Source organism: Oryzias latipes, chromosome 11 (genome assembly GCF_002234675.1).
Source record: "Oryzias latipes chromosome 11, ASM223467v1".
Taxonomy (NCBI): Eukaryota; Metazoa; Chordata; class Actinopteri; order Beloniformes; family Adrianichthyidae; genus Oryzias; species Oryzias latipes.
Window position 1 is genome coordinate 28,127,663 of NC_019869.2, and position 20,711 is coordinate 28,148,373.

At 42.4% G+C, this 20,711-nt stretch overlaps 1 protein-coding gene across 5 annotated transcripts in view; it reads left to right on the forward strand.

The window, feature by feature from the left end:
• LOC101159451 (triple functional domain protein) overlaps positions 1 to 20,711 on the forward strand; it is a 127,749-nt gene that overhangs the window by 51,335 nt on the left and 55,703 nt on the right. For all 5 annotated transcript variants that reach the window (XM_023960295.1, XM_023960294.1, XM_023960296.1 and 2 more), the window contains exons 15-21: positions 12,602 to 12,776; positions 13,573 to 13,768; positions 14,075 to 14,241; positions 14,332 to 14,451; positions 14,534 to 14,725; positions 14,807 to 14,956; positions 15,033 to 15,147. In XM_023960295.1, the coding sequence (XP_023816063.1) occupies positions 12,602 to 12,776; positions 13,573 to 13,768; positions 14,075 to 14,241; positions 14,332 to 14,451; positions 14,534 to 14,725; positions 14,807 to 14,956; positions 15,033 to 15,147 (1,115 nt within the window). The remainder of the gene's footprint in view (positions 1 to 12,601; positions 12,777 to 13,572; positions 13,769 to 14,074; positions 14,242 to 14,331; positions 14,452 to 14,533; positions 14,726 to 14,806; positions 14,957 to 15,032; positions 15,148 to 20,711) is intronic.

Sequence of the window (20,711 nt, forward strand, 5' to 3'; positions counted from 1 at the left end):
CTTGCATTGCAGATGTTAAAATAGCAGCTTGCAAAGAGCAGCTTGTTCCCAAAACAGAATGTTTCTTCAGTTATTTTGAACTGGTTTGGTGTTGTGCAGGGTCCAACATTAACGCTCACCAGTTGTGAGCATTTTCTTCTGTTTGGTAAATAAAAGTTAGAGGGCTATTCACTATATGGCGAGTCAATGTTTGCACTAAATCAGTCATGTTTACTAGCTTTCCTTTTGTTGAATTTCTTTAATGCACCTCCTCTACTGTCCCAGATACAGGAACACCCCTCTGCCCCCTCAGTTCTGTTAATTCACATCCGTGTAGCATTTAGTTTGGCTGATGAAGCAGCGGAACATGTGGCTCTGGGGCCTGGGGTCGTCTAACCATGGCCGGTGTTTCGGCCGTGGCCGGTAGTTGGCGCGTGGCCTGGCCCCCCGGGGGTCGACGCTGCAGTCACAGCAGGGGTTAATGGGTTCACTTGGGTGGGTTTATTTCATTATTATTATTATTATTTATTTTATTATTATTATTATTATTATTATTATTATTTTATTATTATTTTATTATTTATTTTTTTGGGGGGGGGCTGGGGGGGCGGTGTGCTAGTCCTTAGGGAGGCCAGGGTATGAATGGTGGGGCTGGACCCCCTGCCCCTCCGTTCTGGCACCGGGACCCTTCCTTGCTGGCTGTCTCTCGGCGCTACGAGGCTCTGGCCTCCAACTGCGGCTGGCTTGCCGTTTCTGGCTGCCCGGCCGCCCTCGGAGGGGGGGCGCCTACCGCGGCCGGCTGGGGGGCCGGTCGCTTGGGGGAGCCTTCTCCCCCGGTTGTGCCCATCCGCCCGCTCCTCCCCGCTCTCACCCAAACAAATATTGCACACAGGCACATAGGGCCCCGGGATCTGGATGGGAGGGGTATGCTGGCGGGGCTCACTGGGGATGCCCCTCTCTGGGTTCTTGTTGGCACCCGCCCTCCTCCCCGCTTTTTACTTGCATATAGACACTCTGATTCATCTAGGGCCTTGTGGAGAGGGTATGGTGGAGGGGGGCATGGTGAAACATCCGTGCTCACCTTTCGCTGGCCCCCCCCACAATTTTAACTTCCTCTGTAGACACACACACTGCATGCTAGCAGCACACACACAGCAAATACACACCACTCACAGAGGGACCCCGGAGTGGGGGGTTTTGCGGCTTGGCAGCGGCGGAGCCCCCCACACTGGTTACCTCCTATTTTACCTGCAGCACACACACAGCACTCCCACACCTCCATACATGGGTGGGGTCGGGGGGGGGCGGCCGGTTTTCACCCGCCTGGTCCTCTCAGGGCGGCCGGGCTTATGGGTATCCTGTCGGCTGCGGGAAGGGTCGGGCATACGGCGCTGGGGGTCGGCCGGCTGGGGGGGGGTTATTGCGTGGCTGCGGGGGTAGGGAGGGTAACCAGATGATTGTGAGTATGTGTGTGTGAGTGCATGGGTAGGAGGGACCTGGGGGCTGGCTCGCTGGGACCCTCTGGGGATTTCCCTCCCCGTCACAGAGAGGGGAGGACACTGAGAGGGTTGGGGAGGGGGGCTCAGATATTATGGCGGGGGGGGGGTTGTAGTGCGTAGGGTTTTAGGGTTATGGGGGGTGGCTGTGGGTGCGTGGCGATCCCTGGGTTGCTAAGGTCGCGTGCCTGGGCTGGCTTGCGGAGACGGGGCGCCGGTCGGGTGGTGGCCGGCTCATGGGTTCCAGGGGCCCTGGCTTCGTCCCTGGCCTTTGTCTCGGTGTCCGGCGCCCGGTGGCCCCCATGGCTGCCGCCTGGTACGGCTAAGCGCTCCTGTCTTGTGGCCTGGGGGCCGGACACTGGGTTCGCTTGTGCCTCTGGGCATTGGGGGGGCCCCTGTAGGGGGGCCCTCTCTGGCTGGTGGGGTGGGCGGTCCCCTCCTCCTCCCCTCCCGGGCTGCCTGGGTCCGGATGCTGGGGGGGCTTCTGGTCTGGGGGGCTCTCCTCCCCTCTCCTGGTCTGGCTGGGCTGGCTGGGTAGGATCTGGCTCCCTTTATGAACACACGGTTCACGTCGGCAGCATGCATGTATCTCCACCCCCACGTGCACGTGCACACTGCCACACTGCTCCCTGTCTGCTTCATCCCTCCTCCTTACCTACAGTGTATTGATGGACAGATTTTTTTCGCTCATCTTAGTGTCAGATTTTCACCTTTTATGTAACATTCGTCTTTCCAGCAGATCTGGTATAATTGTTACAGCTTAAAATAATAACTTATCCAAATCAGTGCTTGTATCCCCCACCTTTTCACCGTTTTTCCTTTTACTCTCTTCCACCCTCCCCTCACATTCTTCCCCTCTCCCTCCCCACACACACTAAATGTAACAAATAAATAAAAAAATAATACGACAAAAAGGGGTTTATACAAATCTACACTCTAGTTTTCTTGAAGCTATATAACCTCTTTTTGTGATAGTAAAACCTGTCCAACACAAAAAGCCTTCAGCTCTTATCTGTTTGCTCAGCTGTTGGACAGAACAAGTTTAAAAAAAAAAAAAAAAAAAAGTACACACACCCCTTCCCCCTCAATATATACATTCCAACATAAACACACACACATGCACACACACACCCTCTCAAACACACATACACGCACACACATTTTGCAAGGAAGGTGGGACCTAGGACCATCTTTCCCCTACCCCTTCCCTGGTGGGGGGTACGGGGCCCTTGGTAACGGCGGCCGTGTCCCCTGGGTGCCGGTTTCCTGGGCCGGGCGGTGCTCTCTCTGCACTGGGAGGGGGTTCACATTACACCTGAGCCAGGGGTGTTCGTGTCCCTGGGGGGTTGGTACTGGTCCTTGCCCCTGAGCGCTGGGCCCCGCCAAATTTCCAACTGTGGCCGAGCCTGGTCGGGCCATGTTTACAACACCCCTTGTGGGCCCCCTTTTTGCTCGGGTCCCCCCCTCCTGGGCGGGGGCGCGGGCCCCTGCCTTGCACCTCCCGGGACCAACCGTGGGCCGGGTGGGTGGCTGCCTGGAGTGCGGAGCGGGTCTCCCTTGGGGGATCCTGGGGTTGGGGCGGGGGGATGCCCGGAACTCCTGGGTGGTGATAGGGTGCTCGTCTGGGGCTGTGGGCGCCCTTTTCCTTCTCCGGTGGGGCCCTGCGTTGGTCTCTCCTGGCGCGGCAGGGGGGCTGCTCTCCTGGCTTGGGCTGGGACGGCTCTCTCTTTCCCCCCGTGCCTCCCTGCTTTCTGGGGGCCTCGTGGCGGCCCTGCTGGCCTTGGCCTGGGTGGCGGATTTGGTCGCCCGGGGGGTGGTTGTTCCCTGCCTGCTCCCGTGTGGCGTTGGGGGGGATTCCGGCTGCCGCTGCTGCTGCGGCGGGGGTCTTGGTGTGGGCATAGCTGGGCACTCTCCCCCCTTCTTTTCACATTCCTTCATCCACTTTAAAAGAACATAAACACTCACCTGAGCACAGGTGTTAGCTCACCTTTGCACTAATAGTTTGTGTGATAGAATGAATGAAATATTTCACACTAGTTGGTTTTTAGGCATAGGTATGCGTGTGTGAACACTATCTGTTTTGTGTATATGTTGACATGTGGACATTTTTGCAGCTAGCAGGTGTGTTGATAACATTTGAGTGTGTGAGTTGACAGGCCCCGCCCTTTTTTTACTATATTGGCACCTTACCGTAATGATAAACAACCAGTAAACTTGTTGCTTTAAGCTGCTTCATGGTCTTATCCCCCCTCCCCTCCTACTCTCACCCTCTAACCCCCCCCCCCCCCCCTTCCTCTCTAACATCCCTCTCTCTGCTTCCCTTCTTTCCTTTTCCGTACGGTCCAACACCAAAGATCTTCAAACATGGTTGGAATTAATAAAGTTTGGCCTCAATTACAAAAGGGGTTTATTCAGACATACCTCTGGTTTTATGAAGATTATTAACCCCTGTTGTTAAAGTAAAATATGTCCAACACAAGAGGCCCTGAGTTCTCATCTGTCTGCCCAGCTGTTGGACAGGACAAGTTAAAAAAAAAAACAAAAAAACAAAAACAAAGAGAATATGTACCACACCTACATGCGTGACAGCTAACGGGGCTTGAAACAAACTTTAAGCACGTGCGAGCAACAACACGATTTAGTCTTAGATGCACTTAAAACACGCGGAGAAAATCCAACGATAGACGTGTTAAAGATGCGAATCTGCAGCGAAACTGAATGAGAACAGAAAGTTGGAGTTGTCCTTAACATTCAATTTAGTTTTATTCTGCCTCTCCCCCTTAGTATGATCTGTGATATGTGATGTTATATCTTTTATAATTATTTTAATGTTTTTTTAATGTATGTAGCCTCAATTGGTATTTTAAATTATTTTAATTCATCACTGAACTACAAAAACCCATCAGGACACATGTCCCATAATGCATTTTTTAGTCATCAGGGCAGCTTTCAGTCAGTGCAGTACTAAATTTCCAGCTCCGTTCGCGTAGGTTGGGGCTTTGCTCCGCCCCTTTCTCATGATATTTTTGTAATGATTGACAGGTGATGTTGGAGCTAAAACAAAAATATAGGTCTCACAACAGGTGATCTGTACAGCGTTTTGTCCACCTTGGTGATCTCAAACACGCTTATTGTGCATCTTGGCTGCACATATTTGGTGTCGCCAACATGAATTTCTATCCCCTAATGTTTACATACATTTAAGTATTGTTTGTAACTGTGAAATGACCGAAAGGTTACTACGGTAATCACTTTGTTACTAAGCACCTTTTTTTATCCTGAATGTATGGTACTTTGTTTACTATTTTTGCCGTCAGTTTACCTTGTTGTTGCATCTTCAAAAGTGCAGAATAAAATGTGACACTGAATTTGAAACAGCACATTGTAATTTCTGCATCTATTTTTAAAATTTATTAGTAATACAGTGGAAATTAGTAGATTTGGTTAGCATGTTGATTTACGGTACGCGCCCCTAAATTTTCTGGTTGTGCCCTAAAATTTTCAGTTGGGGGCCACAGTGCTCCCAGTGAAAAAAGTTAGTCTGGAGCCCTGCAATTCCGATTTTTTCCTCTCATGTGGCACAGATCGGATATGACGGGTGAACGTGTAAGCAGGACAAAAGCGCATGGATTCCGTTTTTCTCAGATCGGATTCAGGCCTCATTCATATGTGGTAATAAATCGGATACGAGCATTTGCGTGTGCCATGTAAGCAGACAAATCGGATATTCCCCAGTAAATGCGAGTCGTACGTCAGTGACGTCAAGTCAGGAGACACCAACTGAGATCACATGACTTATTAAGGTGCTTTTGTGCGCTGATTTTGCTGTCAGCTGTTACCTTTCACCCTCAGGCTTCAGACCGTAGTCGGAAACCGCTGTTATTTCCGGTCCGGTCCCGGTCGGGACGCAAACGGTAACTAATGAAGCGGGACATCATTGCTCTGGAACACGCTAGAAGCCGTTTATTTCTTTGCTTGGATCAAACTGTTAGTACAGCACAACGTCTGCAAACAATTTCTCATTCAAAAATCACAGAGAGTACATAAGCCGGCCGAGCAGCCCTCCTTTTTCCCTCTCCCGCGCTTCCCCTCTCCTGCCTCATCCAGGAGCGCTGAAGGCAACACCTCCTTCTGTCGCTGCTTTGCCTCCATGACAACCGCAGTGTCAAGGTGCAGGGTTTGGCTCGAGAGCCAGTTGGACCCAGTAGCAGAGGCGGAGGCAGACGGTTCAGGGACAAGGGGGTTTAATGCAAAACAAAAAGCGCTGCAGAGCAGGATTACAGAACAAACAAAAACTTACTTTGGCATGGCGAGGGACATGGAAACATGAGCGTGGAACACATGGAACATGAACACCATGACAAAGGCTAATGGACCAACACAGGAGGAAGGCAGAGACAAGACTTAAATACAGACAGGGCAGACAAGACACAGGTGAACACGATCAGGGCAGATGGGGACCAAAGGAAGTAAAGCACAAGAAACAAGACAGGAAACCTTTCAAAATAAAACAGGAAACAGAACCAAACAAGACAGAACAAGAACTAAAACGAAAAACAAGACACAACAAACTCAAACCATGACACGCAGTCACACAAAAGAAACACAACAAGGGGGGGAGAAACAAGCTTTACTCGTTTTCTTTTTCGCCATGCAACACGTTTGCCGTTTGGACCAACACGCATCTTCTAAATGTGCTTTTAATACTTTTATGATTATTATTAAGGGCCTGCTGGCACATAATTTTTTTAATCTGTGCGGTCAGTGCTCAGGTCCGCGGAAGGCGGAAATGCTGCTACGTTACGTAGTCCTCAGAAGGTCTACGTTTGATAGTCTCAGCATTGTGTAGTCTTCTTCCACTTTCGGCTTCTCCCATCAGGGGTCGCCACAGCGAACAAGTCGCATGGTAAATTTGGCAATGTTTTACGCCGGATGCCCTTCCTGACGCAACCTTCTCTAACCGGGCTTGGAACCGGCAGAGGTAGAGAAGGGAACAGGGAGCAGCCTGGGGTCGAACCCGGGTTTAACGGACGGAAGGCGCCGCAAACCAGCAGGAGCTAAACTGGCTCCAACTAAATCTATTACTAATGAAGATATTAACATTTCTGGGTACAATGTTTATCACAGGCCAAAAGCATTGTGTAGTCTAAATGCAAAAATCGGATACGGGTCACTTTTAAAAGATGATGTAAGCGGGTCGTCAAAAAAATCGGATATAGTCAGAAAATCGGATTTGGGCATCAAGACCTGCAGTGGAAATGCAGCTGAGGTAGTCCCCTGAAATGGTCTTCCAACAGTCTTGAAGGAGTTCCCAGAGATGCTTAGCACTTGTTGGCCCTTTTGCTATTCACTCTGCGGTCCAGCTCACCCCAAACCATCTTGATTGGGTTCAGGTCTGGTGACTGTGGAGGCGCAGCACCGCATCACTCTCCTTCCAGGTCAAATAGCCCTTCCACAGCCTGGAGGTGTGTTTGGGATCATTGTTCTGTTGAAAAATAAATGATGGTCCAACTAAACACAAACCGGATGGAATAGCCCCGATTTAAAGTTTGAATGGTGTCTCTAGGTCTAAAATTGTGGGAGATACATTTTCAAAACAATGAAGTAAAAGAGGACTCGCAAATTACTTCCATAATATTTCAAATTTAAACTACTTCAATTATTTGAGAAAATGCAAATATTTGAATATTTTTAAATGCAAGTGAAAAGTACACAAAGAGCAGAATAATTGTTTGATTTTTTTCAAATTAAAGTACGCAGAAGCTAGGATTGCAGATTACATTTACCAAAAATTGTACAAAGAATAAGAAGCAGAAAAATAATAAAGGAGAAAAACAATAGTTTAATTCAGTGCTTCTCAAATAGCGCCACCGATGCGATGCCAGAGGCAATTGTCCGGGGTGCAAATTTAAAAGGGGGTGGGGGGGGGGGTGACAGCAGCTCAGTGCTTGGAAAAACATATGGTCCACTGTTGGTTTCCTATTATCTGTTCTATCACAGAGTTTGTAACAGCCTGAAACTGTGAATTCCCGTCCCTGCAGCTGCGCGTTCCCGTCTCCTGTCACATGCGCAGCTGCGTGTGTGAGAACAAAAGGGGAGGGGTGGTGGGCGCAGTCTGCCAGGTGAAGCGGGGCACGCGGAGGGCTGCAAGCCCTGCCTGGACTACGCAACACCAGGATCATCGTCTCCCTTTAGATTCCTCAGATCATGCTAATAATGTCATTCTTTATGAACTATTGCAGACATTTTGATGATGTGTATTTATTTTCCATAAATGGATTCTTTGTCTGCCTGTCCTTTAGTTGGTGTCAGTATTTGACAAAAAGACAGCAGGTAATGAAGGAAAACAGCTGCATCCATAAAAATCAGAACAATGTTTTTTACCTATTTGTTCAGACTAAAAAACGTTAATGTTTCAGATCAATTTACATTTGATATTATTTATTAATTGAATTATTTTTCTCAGCATCAAATGGTTCAGTTGGTCAAAATGTTTTTCTAGTTTAAATAATGACTGACAGATGTTTTTATTTCAGGTACTTTAAGCTACTTTTTTGACTGGAACAGACTGGAACAGGGTTTTTGTGGCAAAATAAAGTTAATATTTGTTGAAAGTAGATTTATATTGCTTTTTTCTTTTGTTATTGTTAGAAAATACAATTTTAGGTATACTTACACAATTTTTATAGATATTAACCTAATATATTGTCATTGCACGAGTGAGTGTATGGGGGTGGGGGTTGGGGGGGGGGGGGGGGGGCGAAACATTTTCTTTTTCCTAGGGGGGTCCTGGCAAAAAATAATTGAGAAGCACTGGTTTAATTGCATTACGCAGATTATACTCTACGTTGATTTATGCGTTCTTTGAGTGGTTTAGCTGTACGTCTGTGGTTTTAACGTTTTTTATTAATGATACATCTGTAAAAACTTCAAGAAAAGTCTTTAATATTTCTCACTTTTTCCACGTATATATACATATGACCAATTACTATGGTGAAGATAGTTTGAAGTTGGATATTCGCCAGATATTCAGCGTGGATCTCTAGTGGTGTCTCTTAGGGACTGTTAACAAATTAACAAGTGCATGATATGGTAAAGATTTTAGATCAAACCCAAGACTAAATGCTTTGCAAAAGAAATAAATTACTAGAAAATATTTCCTTATGTTGTGTCTAAACAATCTTATTTATTTTGTAATGTTTTAATAAGAAAGATTTGGCAATGGGAGATGGCTCCGACATGCTCAAACCATACGCACAAATATTTTATATGAATATTTATATTACAATTCCAGAGGTAAACATTTAAATTTCTTTTATTTGCTTCCAAACCACGTGACCCAAAGACATGAAGCATATGCCGAATTGTGGCACCCTACATCAGACACACCACTTTATTTTGCAATCATACATGATACAAAATTTATATGAACTTTTATATTAAAATTTTAGAGGTTTGGATATGAGTTCTGGTAAAAAAAAAAAAAAAAAATCAAAAGCTCACAAACCATATGACCCAAAAAGATTAAACGTACGCCGAATTGTGCAACTGACATCCTAACATCAGACACACCATTTTATTTAGCAGTCAATGTTAGGTCAAACTAAGTGCAACCGATGTTTTAAGTGATTTTAGTTTGAAGGGGAAAAAAAGAAACAAAAAAGTTAAAATCTACTAAAATCTACTAAAAATCTAAAGTAAACATTTATTAAAGTAAATCCCATTAAATTTGAGAGAAAATGAATTTAAGTGAGTAAATAAAAAGTAAAAGACAGGAAAGTGAAAGTTGGTAGTGGGCGCGGTGCCAATCAAAGTTCCAGCTGCGCGCACTGGCGCTGATTTGGATGAGATGCATCCGTAGCGCCAGATTAGACAGAGCTTTCCAAGAGATCAAGAAATTAATGATCTATTTTAATCTTTTTCCAAAGCATCAAAACCACTGAGCCAGCCAGTAAGATTGTATACAATGCGGGGCATAGTGATGGCAATCCAATGTGCGCTTCAGCGTCGGTTGCCATGTCAGTGCAAATGTTTGTTTAGTCTTTTATTGAATATTATTTATAAGAACTCCGCTATTTATAAAATATATTTATTTATTGCTGTGTTGTTAGTGAACTCTCGTAGTTATGAAGTTAACTTTTAATAAATTAATTTTGCAAGTTGAGTTAATTATGAAGCCATGAATTTAACTCTTGATATGTTACATATTTCTTTTTATATTTATTGTTAATTGTAAATTGATGAAATATTGTGTCTTGTTCAGGTTTTTCACCATACATTATCAGGCACTTCATCATTACAAAGTGAGTAAAATGTCTCAAGCAGTTGGTAAATAAAGCAAAGTGGAAAAGTGTCACTGGATGGTGTGTGAATTCCTGCTTGGAACACTCTGTGGATGCTTTCCCCATTCAAGTGGGGCGTAATAACTTGACAATCATACATGATACAAAATTTATACGAATTTTTATATTAAAGATTTAGAGGTTCGCATATAAATTCTGGTCATTTTTTTCAATAGCTCCCAAACCACCTGACCAAACGATTTCAAACCTTTGTCCAATTGTGGCACTGATATCACAACATCAAACACACCACTTTATTTTGCAATCATACAAGCTACAAAATTGCTATGAATTTTTGTATTTAAATTTCAGCTGTTCGCATATGAATTCTGCACATTTATTTTAATAGCTCCCAAACCACCTAACCAAACAAGTCCAAACTTGTGCCGATTTGTGGCACTAACATGCCAACATCAGACATACCACTTTATTTTGCAATCATACATGATACAAAATTGATATGAAATTTTATATTAAAATTCCCTAGGTTCCCATACGAATTCTGGCCATTTTTTCAATATCTCTCAAACCACCTTACCAAAACATAGTGGTGTATGATGTTGGGATGTTGAACCCATAATTCAGCATATATTTGGAATCATAAGGTCACATGGTTTGGAAGCTGTTGAAAAAGTACCAAAATATTTTTCTTATGAAAACATTGCAAAAAAAACAAGGTTGTTTTGGCGCAACATTATGAAGTGTTTAATTGTACATTTTTTTGCAAAGCTTTTAGTCTTGGGTTTTGTTCTAAAATCTTAGCCATATCATGCACTTGTTAATTTGTTGATGGCCCCTAAGATCCAACCTAAAACTAACTTCACCGCGGTATACCAATTTTCATTTTTGTAATATTCATAATATGTACGTAGTGGCAGTGTGACATGGCCTTCAAAACGTGGTTAATCAGGAGCGGATAAAAAATTCTGTTGGGAAAGGTTTTGAGTTGTTACATACAAATTACATTTGGCAGGCCAAAGTCTCCCTGCTCTGCTCCATTCTGATCATGTACCTGCAGACAAACAGATCCATGTAGCGATGAGTGCTGTTTTGAGTTGAACTAGTTCCCATTATTTCAATAAACCCGACTTTATAACAGTGCATTCGTATGTGTCCCATTATCCACACCAGGAAATATTTAATGGCTTTTTGTGTAAGATGCACAAAGACTGTACATTTGTTTTGTAAGTATTTCCCCCAAATTCTACACTGTACTGTAAATACGGTAGTATTATGGATGAATTTATTGGTAGACGTGCTTTGTGAGTGTATGACGCGTTTATCCTAAACTGCTATGCCTTTGACAAGTTTAGCTCTGACTTGCTTTATTTGTCGCTTTCAGCTCATTTTGGTTCATAATTACTCCATGGAACTCAATTTCAATCACTCTTTCCAGAACATGATTATCTATGGCAACTTTTATTTCTAAATCTGCACGAATATGGCGATTTTCAAAAATCCTGAATTTAGTTTTGTTAACATTGAGTGAAAGTTTATTTATGTCGAAACATGTTTTAGTTTCCCTAATCTGTATTTGCTGTTTTTACATCACATTACGTCCCTAAGACTGTCCCCTGTGCATCTCCCCTTTTCTGATTTATTTGCCTAGTTTATTTTGTCGGCTAACTTTGGCCCTATTTTTTACAAAATATTAATTAAACTCCCCAGTCATATCCTGAATATTGTTGTACATCTCATTTTTACCAACTAAAAAGTCTGGATAAGCCCCTTTCAGAGGGATTACAATGAAAACTGATACAGCATTCTTTAAAGATGTTGCATCTGCTGTTTTTCTTCCTCCATCTTTGAAATCAATTTATTATGACTCATTATGAGAGGAGGAGCTAAAGTGAATAGCAAGGATTTCCTGAATCATGCCTCCTTCGATATGCTGGGATATGGCTCAGAAAACAAAGACCTCTTTGAATGTGTTTTTGTTGCGTATTGTCTTGAACATGTGCAAAAACTTCCTGACAAAGTTTGTTTCTATGCCAGTGGTCTTCTGGACTTGCTGATGATTTCCTGAATATCAAGGTTCAGGTTCTGGTGCTTACAGTATAGCTTTAACGGAAAGTCTTTTTAAAGGGGTTGATGCTCAGACAGACTTCCTTAGCTGTGTCCTTAGCCCCTTTACAAGTTTTTACTCTCATTTATTGACCTTTTATTGAACTTGTAACCATGTGTCTGTTTCTGCTCTGACATTGTTAAAGGATCATGATTTCAAAACTGTTTTGCTGAGACGTGTGTGATCATCAGTTTAGCTCTGGGGATGCTGCTGGCTTCCAGTAAACTAAAAAAACTAACTTTGCTGCTGCCATGGTGCTCCAGTAGTCTCAGGTTAACTTCATGCCTTTTGGAGAAGGAGGACGAGATGTTCGAGTCATGTCCTTCCTCTCTGCCTCTCTATATTGAATCTCTGGTGATTTCTTACATAAGATGGATTTCGTAAATGTATCTGCTTGTGTGTCCTGGAAGGCTGCAAAAGCCTGCCCACCTGTGCAGTCTATCCTGACTCAGAATCCATTTGTTTTGATGCCGCATACATTCCACATCAGCAGAGCTGTGAAGCCCCTGCTTGCTGTGTTGCCAGGCTCTGAGCCTCTATTTATCACACATTTAATTAAAAAATTATTTTTTTCCCCGAGTGGAACACAATTTATGGGCCAAAGCAATCAAACATACAAAAACAAAGCAGAAACATCAAATCTTTTGTAATAATAACAATGTGTGTTAAAAAAAGTCTGGCTGTTCTTGACTTTTTTTATTTTACATTTGTAATTTCAGGGACTCTGCCATCTCCAGCAACAAGACGCCCCACAACAGTTCCATTAACCATATCGAGAGCGTTCTTCGGCAGCTGGATGAGGCCCAGACACAAATGGAAGATCTCTTCCAGGAGAGGAAGATCAAACTGGATCTATTCTTACAGCTTCGCATATTTGAACGAGATGCTATCAATGTGAGTGAGACTATAAAAGTGTGATTAACTCTACAGTGGCAGCCATAACGATTCTAATGCGAACTCTGCTTCATTTTGGAGTGTTGTCTTTTTTCTGGGCGTTAATATAGAGAATTGTGGAAATGAGCCTGAAGTGGAAAAAACTGGCTTTTGTTGATAAAGCTTGATGAGACTCTGAGGGTTTCTGTTTTTATAAAGAAGATTTTGACCTGCACCAGATTACACTGTCACATACAAATACTTTACTGAATTCACAGAGAATTCAAACAGGTAATTCAAATAATTACAAATGAAAAATTTAAAAGATGGAGAAAAAGAAAATAGTTGAATCATATTTATCCCTAAAGACCCACACCAATGAAAATGGTGTTTTTGGTGTTTTTAGAATGCACCTGCAGCATTTTTCTCATGATGAAGGACACATATAAAAGAAATTAGGATTAAAACTGCATTTTTGAGAATTTCTTTATTCAAATTGTGATAGATCAGGAGCAGACAAAGACAAAGGGATGATGGGAAATCGGTGGAGGGTTGGTTACTTGCACGCCAACAGTCCCGCTCTGCAGATAGTATGTCTGAAAAACGACAGTTTTTTTTTCATTTTGCCTGGAAATTATCATTAAAAGCCCACTGGGAACGCTTTGAAAACAGATCAAAAGATGATCGAAGTGGGACGTTAAATGATTAATATGAATATCTTGTTTTCCATCTTCTAACAAGCACTGAGCCTGGGAAATGTTTGAAAAGAGATGATAACCCACCCTGGTTACACTTCTTCTTTAATTTCTTTTCTTAGATCATCTCTGACCTGGAGTCCTGGAATGAAGAGCTAACAGCTCAGATAAATGATTTTGACACAGAGGACCTGACAGTTGCAGAGCAGAGGCTGCAGCTTCATGCTGACAAGGCCCTGACCATGAACAACCTCACATTTGATGTCATCCATCAGGGACAGGAGCTGTTGCATTATGTCAGCGACGTCCAGGCCTCTGGTGCGCATGCTCTTGTTATCACTATGGACATACATCTCTACATTTCTTCACATTCTGCCCAAATTTGTCCTGAGGGCTTCAAAAAGAATCAGATAAATGTCTCATGCCCCCTGTTAGCCACATCACATACCAGCTGAGAGTTGAGGCTCAGCTGATTCCACTAAGTTCTGCTGTGTTGGTGTCACGGGTCAGATCAGCCATAGCTGGTGTAAACTATTATGCTATGACGTCATATGGCACTGCAGGGAACTAATATGAACAAGCTGAGCCTGTTTGAGGCTAACCTGACTAACCCCCTCTGTTCAGGTGTTGTGCTGCTGTGCGATCGTGATGGGGACATGGCCACACGGGTTCGAGAATTGCTGGAATTCCTCCATGAGAAGCAGCAGGAGCTGGATGTAGCATCCGAGCGGCACCGCAGACACTTGGAACAGTGTGTGCAGCTAAGACACCTCCAGGCTGAGGTCAAGCAGGTACGACTCCGCAGTCCACTGCTGCAACCTCCTCCCAGTTCAAACCTCTAAACAGAGTCTGAAATAAAGATTTGTTTCCTTTTGCTGAAGGTTTTGGGTTGGATTCGTAACGGCGAGTCGATGCTAAATGCTGGTCTCATCACAGCCAGCTCCCTACAGGAAGCTGAGCAGCTGCAGCGAGAGCATGAACAGTTCCAACACGCCATTGAGGTGATGAACGCTGTTTCATCTCCTTCAGTTCTCTGCTCTTTATTCTGAGAGTTTCTTACTCTGTTCTCGTTGCGTTTTTCAGAAAACCCACCAGAGTGCTCTGCAGGTTCAGCAGAAGGCAGAGGTTTTACTCCAGGCCAACCACTATGATGCCGACCTGATACGGGACTGTGCAGAGAACGTGGCTTCTCATTGGCAGCAGCTTATGTTGAAGATGGAGGATCGACTCAAGCTGGTCAATGCCTCTGTGGCCTTTTTTAAGACCTCTGAACAGGTAGAGGACTTGACTTGGTTTGTGTTTGGTTTTCCATGAAAACACAACTGTGTGTGATAGGCCAAACGTTTGTCTGGGAAGGTTTGCAGTGTGCTGGAGAGCCTGGAGCAGGAGTACAAGCGAGAGGAAGACTGGTGCGGGGGGGGCGACAAACTGGGTCCCAACTGTGAAACGGACCACGTCACTCCGATGATCAGCAAGCACTTTGAGCAAAAGGAGGCCTTCCTCAAGGTAACCCACAACCCAGTCAAAGCAAATCTGTACGTTATAGTCAAGGTATGTCCTAACGGGTCTTTGCTCCCATCAGGCATGTACTCTGGCTAGAAGAAATGCAGATGTTTTCCTCAAGTACATGCACAGGAACAGTATGAACATGCCCGGTATGCTGAGCCATGTCAAAGCACCAGAACAACAGGTCAAAAGTGAGTACAGATGAAATAAAAGGCTTTAGCAGCTCTCACACAGCCTCATATTCTGGAAAACTGCTTATGGAGAAATCCAGCATGAAAGAAAACAAAATAAGAGGATGTCCCTTTTTGATTAACTGCATTTATCTAGATTTTTTTTATTGGTATTACCAGTTACTATTATATTTTGTTACTGTTTCTTTCATTTTATCTAGAAAGAAAGTTCATGGTCCTAAAAGAAGTTCAAATTATTAAAAGAATTTAGAAAACATCTTCAACCAAAAAAAATCTTAACATTTTGAAATAATCCAATCTGTAGAATTTACAGCAAAACTAGAAAAAATTGCGGTCATTGTCAGCGTCAAGACTTGAAAAAAATTAACTGGTTAAATAAAAGTACTTTTTTTTGAAACACGATAATAATAAATGACATGAAAAAGTTGGTGCTTAAAGTCCTTTACTGAGCTGAAATTGAAACATAAAAAAACATGTAAAAGTTTTGGGATTAGTACAGAGCATATCCAAAATCACTTCATAGGTGTGTCCTGAATTGAAAAGATTCTTTAATGTATTCAGAGTATTACAAGAAACTAAATGGTGCAGAAAAGCAGTGTTTTTCAACCAGTGTATTGTGGGAAATTACCCATTCACTGATCTAAAAACATTTCCCAACTCCAGGAAATCAGCTCTGTGTTCATCCAAACAGGTCCTGATAAAACACTAAGTAGTTAGGAATATGAAAGATCATAAAATACTTTTTTCTTTCTGTTTATTTGATTCTATTACAGACATTTTGATAAGAATGACAGTACTGCGATGTAGCCACAGCTTTAGCTGTTTTTGGAAAAGTTCCGCCCCTTCAACTGTCTCTTCCAATCATTGTTGGAGGGTTAATCATGCATCATCAGTCTGACCAATTAGAAGTGGTTAAAGTCTTCACTTCCTTGTTCCAATTTAGCTCATAGTGTCTCTCAGTTCTAACAAAAATACCAGCTAAAGCTCGTCTTTAGCGGTGTAGCTTTCCACAGAATCCGGTGTCAGACCGTGGAACAAGTGAACAAAACAATGAAGCTCAGAGACAAGAGTCTGTCTGACATCTGTGGCAGTCAGTGACATGCAGTCAGGAGAGGCAGGTGAGGCATTGCCTCACCTGCCTCTCCTGAGGCATTGCCTGACCTGTCATTATGGGAAGAAAAGAGAAAAAATAAATTCAATTATTATATTTAATCAGTAATTTGTGCTTTGCAGTCATTTTCCATTTCAATGTACCATTTTTGGGTGTTTTTTCTTTTCAAAATCGCTGAATTTCCGCATTTGCCGTTCAGATACTAAGTGACGTGCGATGAGGCACCAGCCCGCTGAGCCTCACCTTGGATTCCGCAATACCTATGCAGTCAGACGGTACTGCTGTCTCTCTGTATGTCGGTTCAATCACTTGTACTATATGAGCTGAGTTTACATAATTTAGCAGATGTATATGATGCACAGTGCTTGTTTTTATAAATAACTGTATGTGAGGGACGTGTTTCTTGTGCTGAGCACTAAACGCCGGCGAAAAAGCCGCTGGGTGAGGCCAGCAGTTCTCGTGCCTCATGTTGCAGTTCTCGTGCCTCATGTTGCAGTTCTCGTGCCTCATGTTAGGGGGCGCCGGTGAGCCCTGAGATTATGACACTAAAAAATAATAGAAGAAGTGATAGCAAGCGGCAAGTCATTTTCTTCAGAAGGAGCGGCGTATGGACTTTATTTACAAGTAAAGGTAAGACGATAATAACGTTTGTGCTTTTTTCTATGCTGCAGTTTGTATATGAAAAAAAAAACATATTGAAATTATATTTTAAACAAAACGTTAACTGTTGTCAATCAAATGCTGAATAAGTTACTCAGTTATTTATACTCATGGTTCATATGTTTGTAAATCTGACTGATGACGTCAGTGCCTCACCAGCCATTAACCTCACCGCACGTCACTGGTGGCAGTTAAGCACTACATCTCCCATGATGCATTGGGTTAAAGTGACAGCATCTCAGCGTACAATGAGTTTTCCCTGTTAAACGTCTTGAAACCACAACGAAAACACATCAAACAGTTTTTCAATCTTCTTGATGAAATCAGAGGTCAGAGGTCAACAGTTTAGTTCTCCTTCCAGGTTTGTGTTTCTTAACAGCCAAACATCCCAGAGTTTGGTCCAAGTCATCTTTCTAACTGAAACACTTTTCTAATAACATCAGGATTATTTTATATATTCAACTTAAGAAGAAGTAATGACAACATTGAAGAAACAGGATGAAGGTGAAGTGGCCAACCGACATAATTAAACTAAATTGAAACAATTTGATCATCTAAAAAGAAATAAAATATTTTTGTAAAAGTTTTAAAAGACTTAATGAACGATGAAGTCAAGAGAAAAACGAATGAAACTTCAACATGTTCACTTTTTGTGTAGCTACAGAAAACATAAATATAATGTTAGGCTTTTTGTGTAAAATTTATCAAATATATTGTGAATTGTTCAAAAATTACTGTAATTTCCGGACTGTAAGCCGCTACTTTTCTCCTGGGCTTACAGCCCTGCAGCTCATTCAGTGACGCGGCTAATTTATGGATTTACTTGCCGGCCGCCATGTATGTACTTTTGGACTCAGTGCATGGTTTGAATACTCTATCCAACTCCAAGCAACAAGTCATTTATTTTTCAACACACCTCTTAGCAGCCAAACAGCATGGACCTCACTTCAGGTCTTAGACACTTCAGTCATGGTTCAACAAAAAGAAACACGCATGCCCGGCCGCATCCCAGAATCCTTTGGTGCCATTAGACCCAATGTGCACGTGATCGCCACAACAATATGATGCAGCTTTCAAGTTAAAAGCAATCGTTAAAAGCAGCGTGAAAAAATCCACCATCACCAACGGGTTTGGAAAAGCTGGTCTGCTGCGTGACGGAGAGAACAGCGCATGGAGTGAATTTAGTTTGGTTTAGTTTTAACTGTTTCTAAGGACTGAGCGGAATTTTGCTTTGAAAAGCTCACAGCCTCTGTGTGAGCTGGAGAAATGTGTGTGAGCTGGAGACACTGCCGATGGCAGTCTGAAGGCTCCCACACGTAACAACGCATCCGCCCCTCATCCACAAAACGTTCAGTATTAAGTCCGATTGCTCTGCACAGACACGATTTGCTCGGTCCACCGGCGCAATGGGGACGAAGCGCTACTCCCTGGAGCCGCCCTGGCCAGGGGTGTCGGAGAACATAGGAAGGGGAGACAAAGAGCCCGCTTGGCGAGCGCGGAGGGTAGAGGCGTCCGCGGAGCAACAGTGTTTGTTGTGGAAGGAAACTTCTGACGCACGCGCCGCGCTGAGGCGCGCGCTTTTCAGTCGCCACTGCTTCATTTTACTGGTTTGTTTTTTTAACCAGCCCTGTTACTCCCATAATGCTGCCGCGACACAAGCGGAAGGAGAGCTGTTCTTCCGTTCACCCCTCCATCCACTGCTGTTCCATGCTCATTCTTAAACACGTGCAACAGTGTGGCGAGCCGGGTTAGACCCGCCTTTAGCCCCTTAGACTCATGGGAAATGGGGTATAGCTGATGTAAATTTCCTCATCATAACTGAGGGATGTAATGTTGATTATATGGTTACTGTTTGTAATTTTATGCATGATACCTAGATTGTCAATAAGTTAAAAAAAATAAAAAGATTAAAATAGAAAAAACCATAACTGAGGAACTTTTGAACAGAATAGAGCTGCATGCAGTTTGACAGATGTAGGTGTATTCAAATACATGAGTCTGAGGCAAAGCTGTCTCCTCCCAAAGTGTGCTAAAGAATTATACTCGGTCTGGGAGTCAGGACGTGATTTAACAGGCTGACCTTGTTGCGTAATGTATGAGGCTTGTACACTGATGCGGCTTGTTTATGTACAAAAGAAGGTAAACACATAGAAATGGGTGGGTGCGGCTTGTAAACGGGTGCGCTTTATAGTCCGGAAATTATGGTACTCTTGCATTTGCGCTAACATTGAAAAAAAAAATTAAAAAATTAATCACAATTTAGAAAGAATATATTTGTTTTTTTGTGAGTTTACATAAAATTGCATGTTAATAAACTGGAGGGAAAAACAACTACCAGGGTAAAATGTCAAAAAATTTAGTTGAAAATTATTACTGAAGAATAACTTAACTTTGATTACGTACAAGTGAACCTTGGCTCAAAAAGTTTGAAAAACACTGCACAAAAGAACTGTGATCCAAATGACATAAATACTTTATAAACAAGCTGAATATTCCAGGGATCCCAAACGAAAATAGCACTGATTTGAACTTAAAGTGTAGTAACATTACAACACTTCATATCTTCAATAGTTTATGTGATGTGTGTTCTACATAGAAGTCGCAGAAACGATTGAAGATATGAAATCAGGAAAAAAGTCCAGGTAAACCACCTAACAAATGGGAGAAAAACATTTCAGTAGGGGTAAGTGGCCCGATTTTTTCAGCATCTTAGAAATGTTTGGATGTGGATCCAACTTTATAAATTGATTAAGATATTGTATAAGGACCTGAGAGCAGACGTTTTAACAAACAGAAATTTTTCAAAGCAAATTAAAATTAAGAGAGAATGTCGACAAGGATGTCCTCTCTCATCTTTGCTTTTTACCTTAGCAATAGAACGATTTGTGCACATGCCCAGATAACTGGAATCGTCATAGGACCCACTGAACACAAAATGTCTTTGTTTGCAGTTGATGCAATTCTATTTTTAAGTAAACTTACCGTACTTCATCAACACCATCAGTGCTGGAAATGATTGGATTATTTGGGAATTCTTTAGGATATAAAGTGAATAATGCAGAAACCTCAATTTTATTGTTAAATTATACGGAAAGGCAAAATCCCACTGCTAAAACTCTCACTTTATCACTCACTTTAAAGTAGTACAAAAATTTTAATGTTTTGAAGTTGTAATTGTACCAAAGCTGGATAAAATTGTCTAAGTTTAACTAAGATTATTTGAAAGAAAAAAAATCAGAGACTTAATAGACGGGTGGATGAAGCTACCCACAACTTTAATGAGAAAAATAAACATTCTGAAAATGAAGATATGGCCAAAACTGTTATATTTATTCCAAAATATTCCTTTGACACCCCGTATAGAATCATTTGCTTAGTTAAAGAAAATTACAGTAGCCTTTGTATGGAACAACAGTAAGCCTAATCTCCGTCTTACCTTTCTATATTTTATCTCACCATCTAAAACTACCCTTACCTTCATTAATATAGTCTGAGAAAATAACAAAGGTGCAAAAACAAATCAAAAATCCTTTTTTGAAGCATACAAGGTTTGAGTTGAAAAAGTACTTAAAAGAAGTCAATTCTTTGTCACAATTTAATCTAAATCCTGGGTAACCAGCTTTTTGTACCAGGAAGAACGGATACAATGTTTAAAACCCTAACCCTTACTTAATACACACAGGCTCGAATTTTCCATATTCTTAAGAAATCATTTTTAATTTAACCATTTGTCGTCTAAAGCCTTGTTTTTTTGCTCAAATCTCGAATAAAGTGTCATGCTGTAGCGCAAGTG